We start from the raw sequence: 18878 nt of genomic DNA, 5'->3' as shown, positions 1-18878 counted from the left end.
CGGGCAGGCTGTGCTTCCAGGACGCAGGTGTTGAGACGAGGAGGGTCTGACCTTGGCCCCTTGAGCGCTGTTGGTCTCCTGTAGGTCCTCGTGCAGACCAGTGGTTAGTAGGCCAGCTCTCCTATGTTCCTGGGGGGTTGCTGTGATGGCCACTCAAGAGAGACCCAAGGGAGCCACTGTTACTGACTAGGAAACGGTTGTTGTTGTTGTTTGTTTTTAATGAGTTTTGAATACTGTTTTTTTAGACCATTCTCTTAGTACTTTTTAAAACCTTAAGTCAGCATTGTCTTCCAGTGTTAAAGGCACTCCCCGCCTTTGCATTGAACTAAGGTGTCAGTCAATACAAAGGAATGGAACATCCATCCTGAGCCAATTCCATTATGTGTAAATTCTTACTATTTTAATTTTTTATGCAATCTGATGAGTAGATGAGCTCAGATTTAAAATTCTTAAAAGCACGTTTACTGTAAATTGTTATGTATTAATACTGCAGTTTTCAATAAAGATTGACTTGTGTTGCATATTGTGGTTTTCATGCTTTTTCCTTATAGGCTTTGCCTCCAGGTGGCTTGGCCTGGATGGGAGGTGGTGTAGCTTCTCTCACCTTAGAAAATCCAGGGGTTTCAGGCCCAGCCCCAGTGACCTTGGCAGTGTGTACAAGTGTGAAGGCGGCGGGCTGTGGGGAAGGGGAGAGAAGCCACCCTCTCCTGGTCCTGTGGCCTCAGCCCTCTTGGAAAGAAGACACATCCTTCCCCATTTCCCCAAAGAGGAAGCTCAGACCCAAAAAGGTTACGGACTGCCTGTCCCCCAAACTCACACTGCTGATACTTCAGCTAAACAGACTCTAGAAGCAGCTGGGGACAGAGGTGCTGAGGCAGCTCCTAGTTTCCCCAAGCCTCTGAACACTGAGCTGCTCTACATCAAAGCCTTGGCGGCCCGGCTGATGCCTATAGTCTAAAGAGAGGCTGGAGGTGCAGCGCTAACGGGGAGGGAGGAGAAAATGGATAGACACCAACAGAAAACACGGGCTGGCAGCCAGGTTATTTTCCACAGGTTTCTTTATGAAATTAAATGTGGTTTCTGCTTGGAGAAGGTATAGTGCAAGAGTGACTGTACATGCTGCTGAATTCCCAGGGGCCACAGGGGCAGCTCTGTGCTCTGCCCTAGGCCAGGCCCTGGCCACACTCTTGGGTGGCCCTCCTCCACGGGCTGCGGGCTTCCTTCCAGCCTGCGTGCCCACCAGCTCCTGGGTGGGTCAGTCCTGGGTGCCGGGCACAGAATTCAGTCCTTATGGCTTCTCACGCTCACTTAGGGTAAGGCAGTCTTTCCATGTCACTAACAGTTCTCTACTGTTGGAGTTCACCAACAAAATCCAGACTGGAACCAGGTTATGGAATCACCCACAGCTGCAGGTGGACTGGTACGAACCCTGACAGAAGTATTCAGTTGACTGGTTCTGTTTTCTTTCCACTATAAACAAACACATCACAAGTGAAGAGAGGGTGTCCGCAGCCAGGAGTGTCTACAGAGGGACTGGGAGGAAGTAACAGGTGGGCTCCGGGCCAGATGTTTTTGTGCCCAGAATTCCTGGTTCCTACCCACCAGGGATGCAGGCTGCCTGGCCCACCAGCTGGGGGCCTGTGAAGAGAACAGGAGGGCAGAGAAGTACACAGCCTGGCTCTGCAGGTGATGAAGGCAGAGGTGGGCTCCTGCCCAGAGAGAACAGGAGCAGGAGGGATGATCAGCTGTGCAGAGAAGAGGGTCCACAGCGGCCATTCTCACACGCGCCAGCCTGTGGGCGGTTCTGAGTGGATCCCACACTCAGCCCTGCTAACTTGCAGTTTGCAGAATGGACAGAGGGCCGGATGCAGTGAGCTTCTTGCAGGAAGAGCTGCAGGCCCCCTGGCCAGGCAGGTCCAGATGGTGCCACTGGTGGGGCACGGGCTCACTTGCGGAAGGGTGCCAGCCGGCTGATGCTGTGCCAGAAGGTGGATGGCTTTCGTTTGGGCTCTGCCAGCGCCAGGACCTGTTGCTGAGGCAGGCTGGTGGGGAGGGCTGGGTGCTTCTGGCGTGTCAGGTAGTAGGGTCGGCCGAGGGCTGGCAGGGGAAGAGTCAGGGTCAGAGGTGCCTCAGGAGTGAGGCGATACAGGGCAGAGCCTGCAGGGGTGGAATGGGCCATCCCCAGGCAGCTTCAGACATCCCCCTTTGCTTCCCCTGGGGTTGTCCACATCCAAGGGCCTGGGCGGCCTGCAGGGGGGGTAACCAGAGGGGACTAGAAGGTGTGGGGTGTGGAGCTGCTCTCATGGTGATGTCTGTGGGAATGGGCTGTCAGCTCCTTGGTGAGGCTGGCTGCCAGGAAGCAATCCTGCCTGGGAAAGAGCACCGGCTCTGATGGTGCTGCTCACGGGGGTCTGAGGGGATGGTGAGCAGGAGCATCCACCAAGTACCTACACTGCAGGCTTCCTCATCGGTGGTCCCTCAACCAACTTGGGAACACCCACCTGTAAAGGGCAGTGGGCACCTCTGAAGACTCAGGTGCTGGCCCTGCTTTGGGCTGAGCTGCTGTGGGTGGAGGTGGAACCATCACCCGCTTACCTTTGGGCTTCCCGATGGCCTGCTGCTTGCTGGCGTTCAGCATGGCCTGCTTCCTCTGCAGCTGGGTAATGGAGAAGCCTGGGAGGGGGGCACAAATGAGACACCCACTTCCCAGTGAGAACACAACTGCCTTCCCATCTCCCCTGCCCATGGTCCTCTTGTCTGGCACCAGCACAATTGTGTGTGCCCTGCCCTGCCCACAGTGCCTGGGGGCCCAGCAGGCCGCACGGACTCACCAACCTGCCTGCTTTGTCCACCCAGGCAGAGGAGATGCTCTGAGGAGCTCCTCTGGGGGCCTCCCTTGACTCGGCCTGATCTACTCACCAATGTGGCTGGTGGCTACTGTCCTTTCTTGGCACTCTAGGGGAGGCTCTTGGCCATATCAAGGACTCACCTGGTCACTGCCTGCTGTGATGGCCAGAGGACCAAGGACAGGAGGGGAATGCAGTGGGGGGATGTTGTGCTCATGTGGGGTAGGGGGAGGCTTCTGGAGGCCAGTGTCCACGTCCCACTCCAACTGAGCAGAGGCCCCGCCCTCTAGAGTGTGTGCATGTGAGCATGTTGGAGCGACCCTCAGCAGGCATGCAGACCCCCACGAGGGTCACAACCAAGACATGTCCCAGAACCTCACAAACCCTGAGGTGTTCTGGTGTGAGACCTGCCTCACAGTTGCAAGGTCATGTCGACTTCCCTGCACCCAGGATGCAAAAAGCGCCGGGTGGGCCCTCAAGTGGAGCAAGGCTGAGTGGGGTCTCGCACCTGTCTCTTGGTCCAGCCGCACCTGCTCCCGCTCCCTGGCAAAGGCCTTGAGCCAGCGCTGCTTCTGCTCGGGCTTCTTGGCACACAGCAGGTGGCTCTCCCCCGAGGGCCCACAGCGCAGGCGGAAGGCGTTCCTGACGCTCACGTGGAGCTCTCGATCCTTCCCGTCCTCCAAGTCCACCACCTCCAGGCTGTCCATGTCCACTCGGCCCTTGTAGTAGAGTACATCCCGGCGGAGAAGGTCCTGCCAGAGACACTGTGAGCCCCTGGCCTGCCCTCCTGCCCAGCCCCTTGGCCTAAACCACTCTCCTGAGCACATCCAAGGCCCTGCCTCATTTTCTGCCTTGAGACTGGAAGGGCCGGTGGGCGATCATCCACCTCCCTGGCAGAAAGTTCTTTCAGGAGAGACAGTAAGCTTGGCTCGGCCCACAACCATGTGCTGAAACCATGGCTAGGAGCCGCTGTTTCAGTTAACAGTTACTCAGTGGCTTGGGGGTCTCTGAACACTCATAGTCTCACAAGCGACGCAGCCATGGTTACAGACAGCAGGCAGGACCCACCCTGCGCAACAGAGAGAAGCAGCAGTCTGCCAGGACTGGGCCAGGGCCAGCACTCGGGAGGCTGCCCGGCCACTCGGGCCCGTTTTCAAGAGGGAGTAGAAGCCAGCAGCAAAGAGGCGGCCTGGAGGCGGCTGGAGCAGAAGATCCCAGGGCTGGGGAGGGGAAGCTGAGCTTCGCAGGGAGAGGAGAGTGGGCTTGAGGCCCAAACAGGGCATTATCAGCAAGGAGGGTGTTCTTACCAGCACTGGGCACCGGTCAGACTGTGAGGGTCACCCTCTGGTCCCTGGGGCAGTGGGCTCCCTCTGTAGAGACCGCCCGCCCCCGACTTTGGCCCACCCTCTGTCCCTGGGGCAGTGGGCTCCCTCTGTAGAGACCGCCTGCCCCCGACTTTGGCCCAAAGGGCCTGACCAGCAAAGGGCCTCCTGTACACAGGGCCCGGGCAGACAGGAATTGCGTGTGTGCAGCTCGTTTTCTCGGGGCAGCTGCTTCCAGCCCTCAGCCTCACTCCCTCCACAGCTGCTCCTAACAGGCCCATGCAGCAGGGGAGAGGGACTCTGGTACCTTCTTACAGTAGATGAGCTGGTGGTCAAAGAGAAAAAACATTCTCTGCTGGCTCTTGGCTTGTGGCTGTGTGACACGGGTCAGCTCCCCCGAGTGGATGAGTTCTGAGCTCCTGACCAGGAGATCTTCCCCCTGGGGAACCCAAGGGGAGCCGTGAGCTGAGTGCCCCCATCCTGGGGCTTAGAGCAAGGCTCTGCTGGGCTCTGCGTCCTGCCTCTTGCTGAGGTGGTGTGGTCATTGTCGGTCTTGTCTGCTATGGCCCCCACTGGGCCAGGGCCTGCAGCAGACCAGAGGGGTTGCTCTTAAACCCCTCTGCGGGGGGTGGGGGGGTGGTGGTTTGGCCTATAAAAAGGTGGTCTGGCCTATAAGTTTTTGTGTCTGCTAAGTGAGGCCCTACAGCAGCCAGTGGCATATTTGCATTGTGGCTGGTCCCTATTGAGATGTCATCAAAGTAAAAGATAATCTGATTTCAAAGACTTAGTATGAAATAAAGACTGTGGCTATTTCACCAATGACATTTTATATGTTTATATGTTGACTTTATATTTTAGATATGTTAAACAAAACATTGTTAAAGTTTGTTTCACCTGTGTTTTGTTTTTTTTTTTTTTTCACTTTTAAGATGGCTGTATGTGTGCGCGTGCTCTCAGTCATGTCTGACTCTTTGCGACCCCATAGACCATAGCCCACCAGGCTCCTCTCTGTCCATGGAGTTTTCCAGGCAAGAATACTGGAGTGGGTTGCCACTTCCTCTTCCAGGGGATCTTCCCAACCCAGGGATTGAACCCATATCTCTTGTGTCTCCTACACTGGCAAGCAGATTCTTTACCAACTACACCACTTGCACATATAAAATTCCCTATTGTGATTCACATGGCACTCTGATTGGACAGCACTGCTCTTAGAGAATAATTAAACTTGGCTGAAAGTCACTTCCAAAGCCAGTCTTTTAAAAGAGGCTAAGGAGGTTGTCTTCCAGCACAGTGTACCTGAAGTCCCATCATCAGACATTACAATTTCAGATGAAGCTGCACCATGTCTGGTTCCTCCAGGAAAATGCAAATCACAGCCAGGTGGTGTTGGCAGCCGTGCAGTTTGGGATAAGTGAGTTTGTGGGGACCCTTAAGCCAGGGCTGGGCCTCAGAACCCATCATCAGGAAAGCAAAACCCAAACACTGAAAACAAAACATAAACCATAGCACTCAGCCCCACTCCCAGGGATTCTAATTCCGTATTTGTAGGGTGGGGCCCATGAATCTGTTTTTTCATATATGTTTTGGCTGGTGAGTGAGAGTGGAGAGCACAGGCCAGGAACGTCATCATTAGTTCAGGCCTCCATGCTGCCCTAAAAGGTGAGACTGGCCCACACGAGGGAATTGTGTATGCCAGGAAAACAGAACTGAGAGGCTCTGACCAGTGGTAATCGGTTTCTGGTCATGCTGTGGCAAACCTGATCACTTCTGTTGAGAACCCCAGTAGTTAACTCAAACTTGGGGGCCCAGCCTGTCCCTGGAGGCTGGTTGGTTGCACCCTGGGAGGAGCATGTGGGATATTACATGTGTCCTGAGCTCTTCAACAGGAAGGAGGCCAGCAAGCCTCCTCTGGGAGCAGCGCCCGAGGCTTGGTCCTTGGAGACGGGCCCGGCTGGCCCAGCAGAGGCCCAGTTCTCCCTCCTGACACCAGCCTGTTTGCTGGTTCCCAGGAGCGTGGGTCCCTGCTTCAGCTCCCTCTTACGATTTCTCAGGGGCAAGCATGGTTTCAATGCCAGGGCCAAGCCCTTTGGTATTTTCTGAGGTATGGGATCCTCACCTCCCAGTCCTCTATAGAGCTTTGCCACTGAGCAATCTTGTCGATGTTTTCAAGTCTCCGTTTCCGTTCATTGATGAGCTGGGCCACATTCTTCATGGCATGTAAGGCAGCTTCCACATCCTTGAAATCCCTGGGGCCAGACAGAGACAGCAGAGGGCTTACTGGATCGAGAGCAGAGGGGCTGGGAACATGCGGGAGCCCCTGTGGAGCCGCTTCCCTCTAGGGCTGTGCCCCTGGGCCACTTCACTTGTCAAGGGCACATGCCCATCTTCTCCATAAACGAGGCACAGAGCAGAACTTCATACCCTATTCATGCCCTCTTCCTTCACTTCAAGGATAGCTTATGAAGGCAGGGATTGTTGTATATTTTAAGCTTGTGCTGTTGCCCCAGTGCCTGCAGCATTGCCCAGCACACTATGAGTCTCAAGAAATGGGCTGACCCAAGGCCTGGAGAACCACCCCTCTGCCCCAGCACCCTCCTACCTGTGCTGGGGGTGTGTGTACTTGAGCAGCTCTGCCAGTTGCAGAGGGTACTTGCAGATCTTCTGCACGGGCGTCAGCAGGAAGCCATCCAGCGCGATGTCGATCATCTTCTGCAGCAGCCGGCAGGCCTCGAAGAAGTACACATACTTGCTGAGCTTGGCGAGGCGTGAGAGCTCCACGCAGGCATTGGGGTGGTTGTTGCAGTACTCTGAGTAGATCTGGAAGTCTGCTTGCTGCAGGCACAGCTCAGGGTGAGAAAACAGTCTCCTGCTCCCCCGGCCATGGGCAGTGTTGGGAAAGGGGTGGGGGAGAGTGCAGGGGGTTCAGGCTCTGTCTACCTGCTTCTTTGGGCACAAGCTATGCAGAATCATGCCCAAGGACATGAAAGACCCCAGAAAACTCAGGTACAGACGTGCCTGTTGCCACCTGGCTTTCTCTCCTGGGCTCTCAGCAGATATTCTGACGGTATGCCAGGTTCTGGGGTGAAATCAATGATACTAATAAGAAAGGCCAAAAAGGAGAGAGAGGGAGATTGAGATGAAATGGGTGCCGGGGCCAGTGTCTGTGCCTCTCAGGCTGTCTTTCTTCTCAGCCCAGTGTTTGCTTCCTCCTGACAAAGCTCTGGCTTCACATCTGAAGACAGCCACTGTCTTCCTTTTTCAATACCACGCGACACAGACATATCTGTGTTGCGTGTGTGTCGTACGGGAGACTCCCTGTGTGTATCTTTCATCTACCTGGAGCCAGAAGGAGACCAGGTCTGGCACTCAGCAGCCTAGGACCTCATGAACTTAGGCAGTAGCTGGCTGCCTGACAGGCCGCTGTGATGGTCACACTGGGTAATGCTGATAGCATGCCTTGTTAGACCTGCCCTCGTTCCCATTTCCCTGTCACAACTCTGCCTGTTGATAAATGGACCCAAATCTCACAGTTGCTCAGGTGCCCAGACACACCACCTGCTCCTGAGGTCTCCCTCCTTAGCTCTCCACCCGCCACTGGCAAGAGGGGGCAGGGCCTCCCCACCCCAACTGCTGGTAGCCAGAAAGGAGCACAGGTTGTCCCTGACGGGCTGGGCCAGGCATCTTCTGCTCAGCCTCGTGTGACTGCCATAGGAGAGGGATAAAAATGAGTCCAGCTAGCCCAGACCAGTCCAATGAACCTTGGCTAAATTTCAACCGGCGTTTAGAGTGGAAATAAGGATTACTTCAACCCAAATTCCAGTGTGCTTACTGTGTGAGGAAGCCCAGAATTTGCTAGGAATGTCCTAGGGTGCCCAGCCCGCCCCTGCCCCAGGCAGTTCCTTTCAGGGCCAGAGCCGAGGCCCTCCTGCTCCAAGGAGCATTCTCTTCCTTGGGGCTCACCCCACGCTGACCCCCAGAAGCGGTGACACTTCTAAAACAGAGTAGAAGGGAGAGGGCAGTTGGGGCCAGGGCTGCTGGGGTAGGGCGAGCCCCCAGCAGCGATGGGCAGGGCAGGGGCGGGTGTGCTCACGTGCTCCAGGAAGCAGGCGCCCAGCTCGCTCAGGTGCGGCCGCTCCCGGTTGAACTTCTGCTCCAGCGCCTTCACAAAGGCCTTCTGGCACCGGTATATGTCCTCGATGTTCCCGAAGATGGTGCGCAGCTGCTCCTCGCTGAACATGTCTGCCCGCTTGCGGCACTGCCTGAGGTACCCCTGGGGGTGCGAGTGGTCAGGCTCCCCTCTGGGCCCCCGCCCCGCCAGCCTGCCCGCCTCCAGCCTCACCTCGCAGATGTCCCGCAGGTGCTTGATGTAGTCTCGCTCCGTGCTGAGGATCTCGTTGATGACGTTGGTCCGCATCTGGTCCCTGCTGCCCTGCGCCTCGGCGTCCCCGCCATCCCCAGCCCCTCGGCGCCCAGGCCCCAGCGCCTCATCATCTGCAGGCTCGTCCTGGTTCACCCGCAGCTGCAGGCGACACAGCCAGTCAGAGTCTGCCCGGGGTCAGCGCCCAGCGTCCCACATGCTGACGGCAGGGAGCTGACACTCGGAGGACTCACAGCAGCACAGGGCAGGAAGATCCCACATCACCCAAGTAATGCCCAGAGGGACGGGGATGGCTGGCCGAAGGCACCCGGCTCCCAAAAGAACAGTGTAGATGCTCACTACAGGGGTTCTGCCAGCCCCTGCTCACTGGGCCTACTGGGTGCTGTGAAGCAAGTGGACAGGTGGCGTGGCCCTGCTGGCTCTGAGACTATAACTAGGAAAGGCTCAGTGGGCAGAGAGGGCTGTCAACCCAGGTGGTCTGGGGCAAGAGAAGTAATGAACCTCAGGGCCTGGGGCCTCCCCTCCCCACTGCCCTTTGCCTGCTTTTTGGAGGTTGCACCAGGGTTTCTTCCCCAGAGACCAAAGGCTGCCTTAGGTCTGGGTTTGCTCCCTGTGATCTCCTGGGTTAAAGACTGAGCTTGTCCTTGTCTCAGTTCCCTAGGTGTAGTGACAGCTCCCAGAGTCCAGGACTGTTGTGAAAGTTAGAACTGAGAGGATCTGCGCAGATGGTCTGCACAGCACTCTGGAAATCCTGGGAGGCCCAGCTGCCTGTGGCAGTGGTATTCTAACATGAAGACCCTCTGCCCCCAGAGGGACCCATCATTTCTGACCCATTCTTCTCTGGCCACTGAGGACTCCTGGAGAGAGGGCAGGGGTGAGGTTGCAGTTAGTGGTGGCGCAGGAGGAAGGCTGGGTCTCACTTCCCAGGCTGGGCTTCCTGGGACGCTCACTCAGCCCTGAGCCTGCAGTCCCAGGTGAGACATCCACATCCAGCACCTCAGACCCCAGAGCACACTCAGGCTTGTGTTTCAGAGCCAGCTGTGGGCTCTTCTCAGGCCTAGAGAAGTCGGGGCAGGGCCATACCCGCACGAAGCTCGCTGGAAACCAGCCCTCGCCGTCAGCGACGCGGCCCCACCACCACTCTCTGTTGGTGGCATCCATCACTTCGATGACGTCTCCAGCTTTGAAGCCCAGTTCCTGGTCATCCATGGTGACATGGTCCCAGAGCGCTTCCGCACAGACCACACTGCCATCGCTAATGAGCTGTGGAGAGAGCCGGGGAGGGCATGTCGGGGGTAAAGGTGCTCCCTCACCCTCTGCCCTGTCCACCAACCCTGAAAAGAGGGAATCCTGGCTTGTTCACAGAGGCGGGGACTGATGGAGGGTCTCCCAGGCTCCTCAGGGGGACGGGGCTGTGCCCAGGGCATGTGCCCAGATATGTACTATGTCTAGACTGGCAGTGAACTCATCACTGGAATCCTGGTGAGCCATCAAATCTGAGAGCATGCTGCTCCCACCCTGCACAGGGCACGCATTCCTCCCGTCCCCACTGGGCCGGGATTCAGCTACTGGCTCTCAGCTGCCCGTGTGTCTCTGCTGTGCTCTGGGATGCTGGCCCAGGGCACTGGCAGCTGCATCTCGGCTGTACTCCCTGCCCCCCTCATGGGCTCCTACTGTGGCCTTGGAGGGGACCTCAGAGCTGCACAGAGAGGGGCCTGGCTCCTTCACAGTGGCTTCTTGTGGACTCGCAGTGCCTGTGAAGCCTCCTGACCAACAGCAGTGCCTCTTTCCCTGGGTCTGGCAGTGCCCAGCCGCTGTAGTAGCTGGATCTGGTCTGCAGTGTTTTTTGAACGCTTGCAGAACCAGTCTCATGGCACCCCTGGCACCAGCTGAGCAGTACCTCTCCTCAGAGTTCTAGATCTCCAGCCCACGGGATTCTCCCTCTTAATGATTGCAGCCGTTTCCCTTTATTCCCCAGCTCTAAAGAGGAAGCTCCATCGTAAAACTGCCATCTCTGTAACAGAACCCTCAGGGCTGTTCTTGAGCACGTGGTGACTGAGTCAGCTACTTTATACCTGCCGAATAATTCTCTACATTGATTTCTCTCTGTGGAAATAACTGGGTGGTTCCTCTTTCCCACACGATCAGAAATCACATCAGGAGGGATGCTCCCCTCCCAGGCAGTCCTTGTGCTCAGAGCTCTGTTTCACACGGGGCTTGAGGCAGGAGGTAGACCGCGCCCCTGCCAGGGTGAGCAATTAGCAGTTTATTCCCTAACATCCATCCAAATATATCCATCAGCAGGACAAAGAGAGAAGGCTGAGCCCTGCCCATATAAAGATAAGATACCACACATTTCTCATTCTTGAAGTTAAGGAGACCTTCCTGACTGGAAAGCTCTTTGGAGGTCAAAAGGGGAGTGATGCTAAGTCTACCCATAGGCCTCTGCGGCGAGATGCGCACGCACATGGGAGGGTCCCAATATATACCAAATACAGACTCAGAGCCAGGCAAATCAAAATGATTGGCCAAAGGAAACCTGGAAGAAATGCCCCATGAGAGTGGTTCCAACTGCCATGAGGGTGTGACTGACTGTGCCCATGTGTCTACCCACACGTACTAGACTCTCCTCCCTACTAGTACACATTTCACTTATTCCATTACTCTCTCATTGCTCTCTCTGTGGGAAACCTTTTCTGCAATGCTGAAGGGCCAGGACCTTGTCACTAACCACTGATCTCGTGGTCTAACTGTTGTGACCCAGCTAAGTCTCTGGCAGGGAACCGAAACCCTGCTTCAAGCCACTGCAGGCCGAGGCCACCTGAGAGCAGGCTGACTCCTGCTTTCATGTCACGCGGGTTCAGTATCTGGTCTGTGAATGACAAGCGGCTCTGTGAGCTCTGGGCAGGAGGAGGAGTGGACTGGGGCTTCCCAGGAGGTGAGGTCCATGCCCCTCTACCAGGACCAAGTGTGGGCTCTCACTGTCACGGACCTGGGCTGGTTCTCTGGGCATCACCAGACAGGCCCTCTGTGCTGCTTCCTCTTCTGAGCTGCTACCCATCAGGGGGCCTTCTCTGGGTGCTCCTAGGGTGGTGTGCATGGTAATCCTCCCACCAAAACAGGAACTGGCAAGACTGGCTGTCTCCACCTCAGTTCCACTTGCTGTCTCCACAGTGTCCCAAAGGGAAAGGGTGGGAGGTGGGAGGGATGCTTAGGTACTGGTGCCCATTCAAGCTGGGCCTTGCCTCCAGGGTAAGGCCTGAGAAAGCATGTTCAGAGACCACCATGAGGTGCTTTATGTTTTGGTGGGTGGGTTTAAGCCTGTTCCAAACCCCAGTGAAACCACTTTTCAGAATAATCTACAGCTTATAGGCACACCCACTCTCATAGCAGCAGCTCTTCACGGGTTGCACATTTCCGTGGTCAACCCAGAGACCCTGGGCTCAGAGCACTGGGCGAATCCTGGGGGTCACAGACCTCCTCAAGACACCACTGTACTCATCCAGCTAAGAAGACCTACTATGAGTTTGTCCTTTCCTGCAGGGAGAAACTTCCTGGCTGCAGTGTGGCCAGGATGAGAAAAGTGGACTTGGCGAGGCCAAACAAGAGGAACTGGCCAGCTGCAGCCTGGGAGCAGGCCTCAGCCTGGGCAGTTAGCACAAGCAGGCTGCCATCCAGGTCTTGGTGGGTCTGGCCCCAGACCAGGAGGAAGCAGAGTGGCTCAAAGGTGGTTGGGTGAGCCAGTGTGGACATGGCTGCAGGAGGACATCCCTGTGCAGGGACAGTGACCACGGTGAGTGTGCTCATCAGGATGAAGGCTACTGGGGAAGATTTGTATGCTTTGAGCGATGAGTTACAGAGACTGGGGAGGATTCACCCCTGGAGCTGCTTAGGTAACCTGAAGTTTGGATCTGGCAGGGAACAAAGCTTCTTGTTTATTAAGCTTTGTAGATTTGATCCCGGAGAAGTGAGTGTTCTGAGACTCCCTGTTCCTGCAAGTCCCCCCAGTGCAAGTCTGCCAGTGCACTTTCATGGGCTGGCTAATGGGATGCTACACTCTGATCTCAGAACAACCTGCTAGTGACAGGTGGATGCTGTCCATCCTCAGGTCACAGAAACTGTACACGCTGGTCCCCACACAGGAAGGAAGTACTGCAGATACTCGAGGTTATTCCCACCAGGGGAACCAGGTCAGGCATCTCCCCTTGTCTTTATATTCCCTCATGTGAGCCCTGAACAAAAGCCCCTCTTGAGTGGCCAGTGCTTCCTGCTGTTGCCAGTCTTTGCAGAGAGGTGCGGCTCCTCCACAGGTGGTTTTCTGCTCAGCTGGAAGGGCTCCAGCTATGGGCAAAAAGGCATGGCTTCCTGGAGAGATCAGGATTCCTGACACCTTTATGGACAACTCCATACTCATCCTGACCGGTCGCCTAGAGGCCCATGGTGGTCACTTTTGAGTCCCAGCAGCTTGCTGGGCCGTTCCCGTGAGCAACTTCTGTCATTTCCCTGTGCCTCGGTCCCCATCAGCTCAGAGTTACAGGGAGCTGGATCACCAAGCTCCCCGGTATATCCACAAATGGGAGGTGCTTAGATGAGCTATGACATTAACCATTTGTGTGATGTCACCAACACAAAATGTAGCTCCAAGGGGTCAGAGATGCAGTCTACCTCCAGGACAGCCTAGCGGCCACCAGCGCCAACACTGGTGTGCTTCTGGACAGGGGCCCTTCCTGGCACTCTGACGTGCAGCTGCACTGAAGCCAAAACTCAACCTGGGCAGGCCCGGCAGCGAGGGGTCTGGGCTTATCCTTGGCCTGGTAATGGAGAGCACAGGCTGCATCTGAGGTGTGAGGTTTTTATGTGGGGGCAGGTGGGGGACTGTACCAATGGAGGGGGAGTCAACCTCAAGGCTAGGACAAGCCAGGGATAGCGGGCAGGATACCTTTTTGTGCTTCTGAGATTTTGACAGGCCTGGGAAAGCCAGGCTCTGCCTCAAAGTGCCCCCTGATAATCACCCTCACCCTCCCCACCCTGCCCCACCTCCTCTCTGGCTGTTGGAGGATTCCACTCTGACAGTCTTGGGAACAGGGCTTGGCTCCCACGGCCCCCCTGCGCAAGCATCCTGGGCGTGGGGATGTTCAGAATGCCCACCTGCAAGGCGCAGGGTGGGGGGCGGCTGTGCCTTTGGTGGGGGGCATGCCAACTGAGACCACTTAAGACCTAAAATGGTGAAAGCAACTGCGGATAACATGAGCAGAGGAAACCACTCATCCTCAGACATCTCAACCCATCCAGAAAAGCATGTCCAGATCTGCTCACACAGCGGTCACATGTGCAAGGTTCCCTGACAACCAGATAGCCGCGGCCACAGCTGCATCCGCATCCTCAGTTACACACACAGACGCGCCATTTTACACACACACGCGCGACAGACGTGGCACATGTGTTACCTCGTCCCCGAGTCACCCACACTGCCGCACCCCAGGGGATACACACACAGACGGGCCCTAGCACCGGCGGCTTGCGGCGGAGGCCTCCCCTCGGCGGCCGGCAGTGCGGGGCTGCCCCGGCCGCACCTTGGGCTCCTGGCCACAGCGGGCTGGGGGCGGCAGGAAAGATGCGCACCGGCGCCACTCACCCCGGCGGTCAGCGGAAGGCCAGCAGAAATATCAGCACGACGTTGATGAGCACAAGCAGTGCCAGGACGGCGAAGACGACCACGCGCTGGGCGCCGGGGGGCAGGTTGCAGCGCAGGAGGGCGCGCAGGACGCTCCCGGGCGGCGCGGGGCGGCGCCGGGACTGCGGGGCCCTGGCCATGGCGCCCGGCCTCTCGGCCCCGCGCGCCCCGAGATCCCGCCGCGATAGGGCGGCTGCGGGGCTGCCGGCGCGCCTGGAGTGGGGCGGAGCCGCCGCACTCTCCAGCCCCGGCTTCTCGCTAGCCGCGCGCGCCGAGCTCCCCCCACCCCCGGCCCCGGCCAGCCACCCGGCCACCGGCGTGGGCGGGGCAGGGGGTGGGGCCGGGCGATCCGGCGTGCTCCCAGCTCCGCCCGGAGCGCCTCCTCGCTAGTGGTCTCAGCGGTCGCGGTTCCTAACCGGCCGGGCGCACAGAATCCCAGGCTGGCGCTCGGGGCGCGGGAGGCCAAGGGTTCTGAGTCCTAACACCAAGGACTGTCCTTGACCCCGACTTCACAGACTAGTGAGTGCGGCTCTGAAAAGTCAGACAATTTGCTGTCAGAAGCTCGCCCAGGAATTTGAATTCTGGATAGAAAGCGACCCATGCTGAGGTGCTCCAGGAAGGCCCTGACTCAGGACATCTGTTTACTGACCTTGCCCATCAGCGCAGCATTTTGTTCCTATGAGAGAGCATCTGGCTTCTTCAGCTGCCGACCCTCCTACCAATTTTCACTGAGGTACAACTGACAAAGATTGTCTATATTTAAGGCGCACGACTGGATATTAGACATACACTATAAAATTACCCCCACAACCAAATTAACTACCATTTCCATCACCTCAAAGAGGTGCCATTTTGTCTGTGTGGTGAGAACACTTAAGAGCTAACTACTTAGCAAATTTTAAGTACAATATTGTTAATTATAGTCATCATGCTGTACATTAGATCCCCAGAACTTATTCATCTTGTATAACTAAAACTTTGTACTCTTTGACCAATGTCTTCCCATTTCTTCCCCCCCCCCCCCCCAGCCCTTAGCAACCATTCTACTCTGATTGTATGAGTCTGACTTTTAGATTACACATGTAAGTGAAATTATGCAGTATTTGTCTTTCCATGTCACTTAGCATAGGGGTCATTAACATTGTTGCAAAGGGCAGGATTTCCTTCTTTTTTAAGGCTGAATAATATATATATATACACACATACACACACACACACACACACACACACACACCACATTTTCTTTATCCATTCATCTGGATATTAAGTATAATACCTAATATTTAGGTATTAGATTTCCATGTCTTGACTATTGTGAATAATGCTGCAATGAACATGGGAGTGCAAATATCTCTTGAAGATCCTGATTTCATTTCCTTTGGATATACATCCAGAAATGGGATTGTTGGATCATATAATAGTTCTATTTTAAATTTTTTGAGGAATCGCCATACTGTTTTCCAAAGTAGCTGTACGAGTTTACATTCCCATCATCAGTGTGTAAGGGTTTCCTATTCTCCACCCTAACACCGTCTTTTGTCTTTTTAATAACAGCCATTCCAATGTGTGAGGTGATACCTCATTATGGTTTTGATTTGCCTTTCCTTGATATTGAAATGTCAAGTGACATTGAGTATTTTCTTTCACGAAATGTCTATTCAGGTCCCTTTGCCAATTTTTAAACTGGGTTATTTGTTTTTGTTTGTTTTGCTATTAAGTTGTGAGTCCCTTAAGAGATTTCACCTATTAACCCTTTATATTTACAAATATGTTCTCCTATCATAGGCTGCCTTTTCAGTCTGTTGAGGGTTTCCTTTTACTGTGCAAAAGCTGTCTAGTTTGATGCAATCCAACCCCACCTATTTTTGCTTTCGCTGCCTGTGTTTTTCAAATGTGTCATATCCAAAAATCATTGCCCAGACCAATGCCAAGAAGATTTCCCTTTGTTTTCTTCTAGGAGTTTTATGGTTTCAGGTCTTACATTTAAGTCTTTAATCCATTTTGAGTTGACTTTTGAGGGACCAATTTTATTCAGCAGCTTAAAAAAAAAAAAAAAACCCTATGTCCAGTACTTAGGGATTTCTATTGCCTCCCAGTCAGAGCCTGCAGTCTTAACCTTGTAGGGCTCAGAGCTCACATACAAGCCTCTTGTTCCATCCACGTGAGGAGCTCTGTCACAGTCGCTGTGCCCCTCCAGTGGGTCAGAAGGCTGCAGCTGAGGGGGCCAAGGAAACTGCAGCGCATCTCAGATGTGGGCAGAGGTTTCCAGGCTCCAGGCTCAGCTCTGTGGCTCCTGGAGTAGGAGGAACCCATGGTGGGATGACGTGCAGAGGCGGGGTGTTCCCTTGTGGGTGACTGTGTGTTCAGATTCCATGTGTGTGCCAGCTCTACATGCATGTGAGAGATGAGGTTACCTGAAGACGTTACCATCCTGCTGAACAGTGCAGGTGAAATACCTGTAGGTGTGGCAGAGGAGGGTTGGGATATATCCAGATGGGCTGTCTGCCCCCTGCAAATCTGAAGGTTTAGCCTGGCTCTACCTATCTGTCTAGTAAGGGAAAACAGTCTTCTGCTTCTGCCCAGTTCTTTAAAAAACTGGTTCAAGATTTTCTCTCTCAACCTCTTACCAGGATGGTAGGGGCTCCCTGCACCCCAAATCCCATACCTCTGGTGGGGAATGGCTCAGACCTCTGACCCGGGTCATTTTGCCCCTGTGGTTCTAGAGCCATCAGACACCCAGGAAAGAGGGCGCAGAGGGCTGTGTGTCTTCAGGCCGCTGGTCAGAGCAGCACCGAGTGCTATGGGTCTGCAAGACCTACCTGGCCTCCGGGGGCGTGCTTTAGGACTTCAGTCTTGGCCCAGTTCTGGGATGAGGTTTCTGTCCCCTCCACAGCTGAGCAACCCGGCAGAGTTTCAGTGGGAGAACCTCTGAACCTGGGCCAGGACAGAGGACTGAGAGGTGGCCTTTGCCCAACCTTGGGCACCCGGGCTTCAGATCCCGGTGATCTGGGTACATGGCAGGAAAGACAATAGCAATAGGCTTTCTGTTGCTAAGCCAAAGCCAAAAAAAGCTTGAAAGCAAAGGCCGAGGCCCCCGAGGGGTTCAGGCTGGAAGGATCCAAGCCAGGGAGAGGAAGGTAGGTGGAGGAGGCAGCAGGGCCTGGCCCACCAGGCTGGTGGCGTGGATCAGTGTGCAGGTCTGTGAGGGGGCAGGACTGCTGTGGAGATGGGGGCAAGGCTTTGGGAGCTGAGGGAAGAGAAAGGCTGCCCTGGGCTGCTGGCCATGGACACTTGCAGGCCTGGAGCACTGACCAGTACTGGGCTCCTCCCTGGGGCTGGGGAGTGGGTGCAAGAACCATGTCAGGTCTGGGGACAGATATCCAGGGTCACAGGCACTGGGGAAGACAGAAACTCCTGGAGAGATGGGGGCCAGACCCCCTCCATGGAGGGGTGGTCGCAAGCCAGCCTTGAGTCCTGTGGCATTCTCTAAATGCTCCACCAGTAAGTGCTACGAGCCACAGGAAGGCCAGACTACCTTCCGCCCTTGGTGACTCTGTGGCCCTGTGGGCCAGGCCAGTCCTGCTTCCTACCTGTGGCGCTGCTTGTGTGGAGTTACTCACTCAGTTGTGTCTGACTCTTTTCTACCTCATGGACGGAGCCCACCAGGCTCCTCTGTCCATGGGATTTTTCAGGCAAGAATACTGGAGTGGGTTGCCATTTCCTTCTCCAGGGGATCTTCCCAATCCAGGGATCAAACCCGGGTCTCCCACATTGCAGGCAGATTCTTTACTGTCTGAGTCATGTCAGGAAAGCTGTGCTGGCTTACTTATTGGCAAAACTCCTTAAAAAACATTTTAAGCCCTAGGTTGGAGTACAAGCTTTAATGTCTGTCTGCCCTCTAGTCTGGGTGTCATCTTCTTTCAGCAGGATGATCCGCAAGCTGCCCCCAGTCTGCCTTGCCCTCCTGGAGCAGGGCCATCAGAGAAGCTCGATACACAAGTGCTTAGAGGGGAGCCAGACACATGAAGGCCCTTAGCTCCATGCAGGAAGTGGTCAGAGCTGGGAGTAAGCCCCACTCCCCATGCGTGCCATCCCGCACTGCAGCTTGGCCCGGCCCAGAGGGGGGACACTGTTGTCTGCAGGGTAGTGAGTGGCCACCAGGAGATCCCAGGCCTCCTAGCTGGGAGCTGTGACTACCATCCTCTGGTTCTCTCTCACAACTTGGTGTGGGGGTTAAAATGAAAAGGGAACCATGTCTTACAAAGACATTGCCTACTTTCAGCCTTCAACTCTTCAGAAAAGAAATCCCTGGGGTAAGAATGTCCTCAAGCTTGACCTCAGGGATGTCTCTGGCTCAGCAGGGCATGGCTGAAGCCATAGAGGCAGGGAGAGAATGGGAGGAGGGTAGAAACTGGGCAGACAGGCAGGCCCGGGCCTGGGCCCGGTCATAGGCATCTGGAGGGGACAGTGATGAGAGGGGACACTTCTGGGCCCTGACACTAACTCATCCTGTAGGAACTGGACTATCACGAGGTGTGAGGCACAGGTTAGGTGCAGGAAATACAGGGAAAAGACACTGCTGTGCCCCTCCTCCTCCCACTAGGGCACATGCAGTAAAAGCCAGGCGCCTATACAGACGGGCACTGTCTGCCCCCACC

General features: G+C 55.4%; 1 protein-coding gene across 1 annotated transcript in view; it reads right to left on the bottom strand.

Annotated features, from left to right (window-relative positions):
- Window positions 1-1040: 1040 nt before the first annotated feature.
- The window catches only part of ARHGEF4 (Rho guanine nucleotide exchange factor 4), a 335116-nt gene continuing 317278 nt past the window's right edge, over window positions 1041-18878 (bottom strand). The window contains 10 exon segments of the mRNA XM_070463910.1: window positions 1041-2003; window positions 2006-2097; window positions 2596-2673; window positions 3355-3598; window positions 4476-4607; window positions 6285-6414; window positions 6768-7000; window positions 8259-8438; window positions 8508-8687; window positions 9630-9809. Coding sequence (XP_070320011.1) covers window positions 1779-2003; window positions 2006-2097; window positions 2596-2673; window positions 3355-3598; window positions 4476-4607; window positions 6285-6414; window positions 6768-7000; window positions 8259-8438; window positions 8508-8687; window positions 9630-9809 — 1674 coding nt within the window. The 3' untranslated portion in view covers window positions 1041-1778.

This window comes from Odocoileus virginianus, unplaced genomic scaffold (assembly GCF_023699985.2).
Source record: "Odocoileus virginianus isolate 20LAN1187 ecotype Illinois unplaced genomic scaffold, Ovbor_1.2 Unplaced_Contig_9, whole genome shotgun sequence".
NCBI classification, from domain to species: Eukaryota; Metazoa; Chordata; class Mammalia; order Artiodactyla; family Cervidae; genus Odocoileus; species Odocoileus virginianus.
The sequence above is the reverse complement of the archived record's forward strand: the minus strand, read 5'-3'. Positions and strand labels throughout refer to the sequence as shown.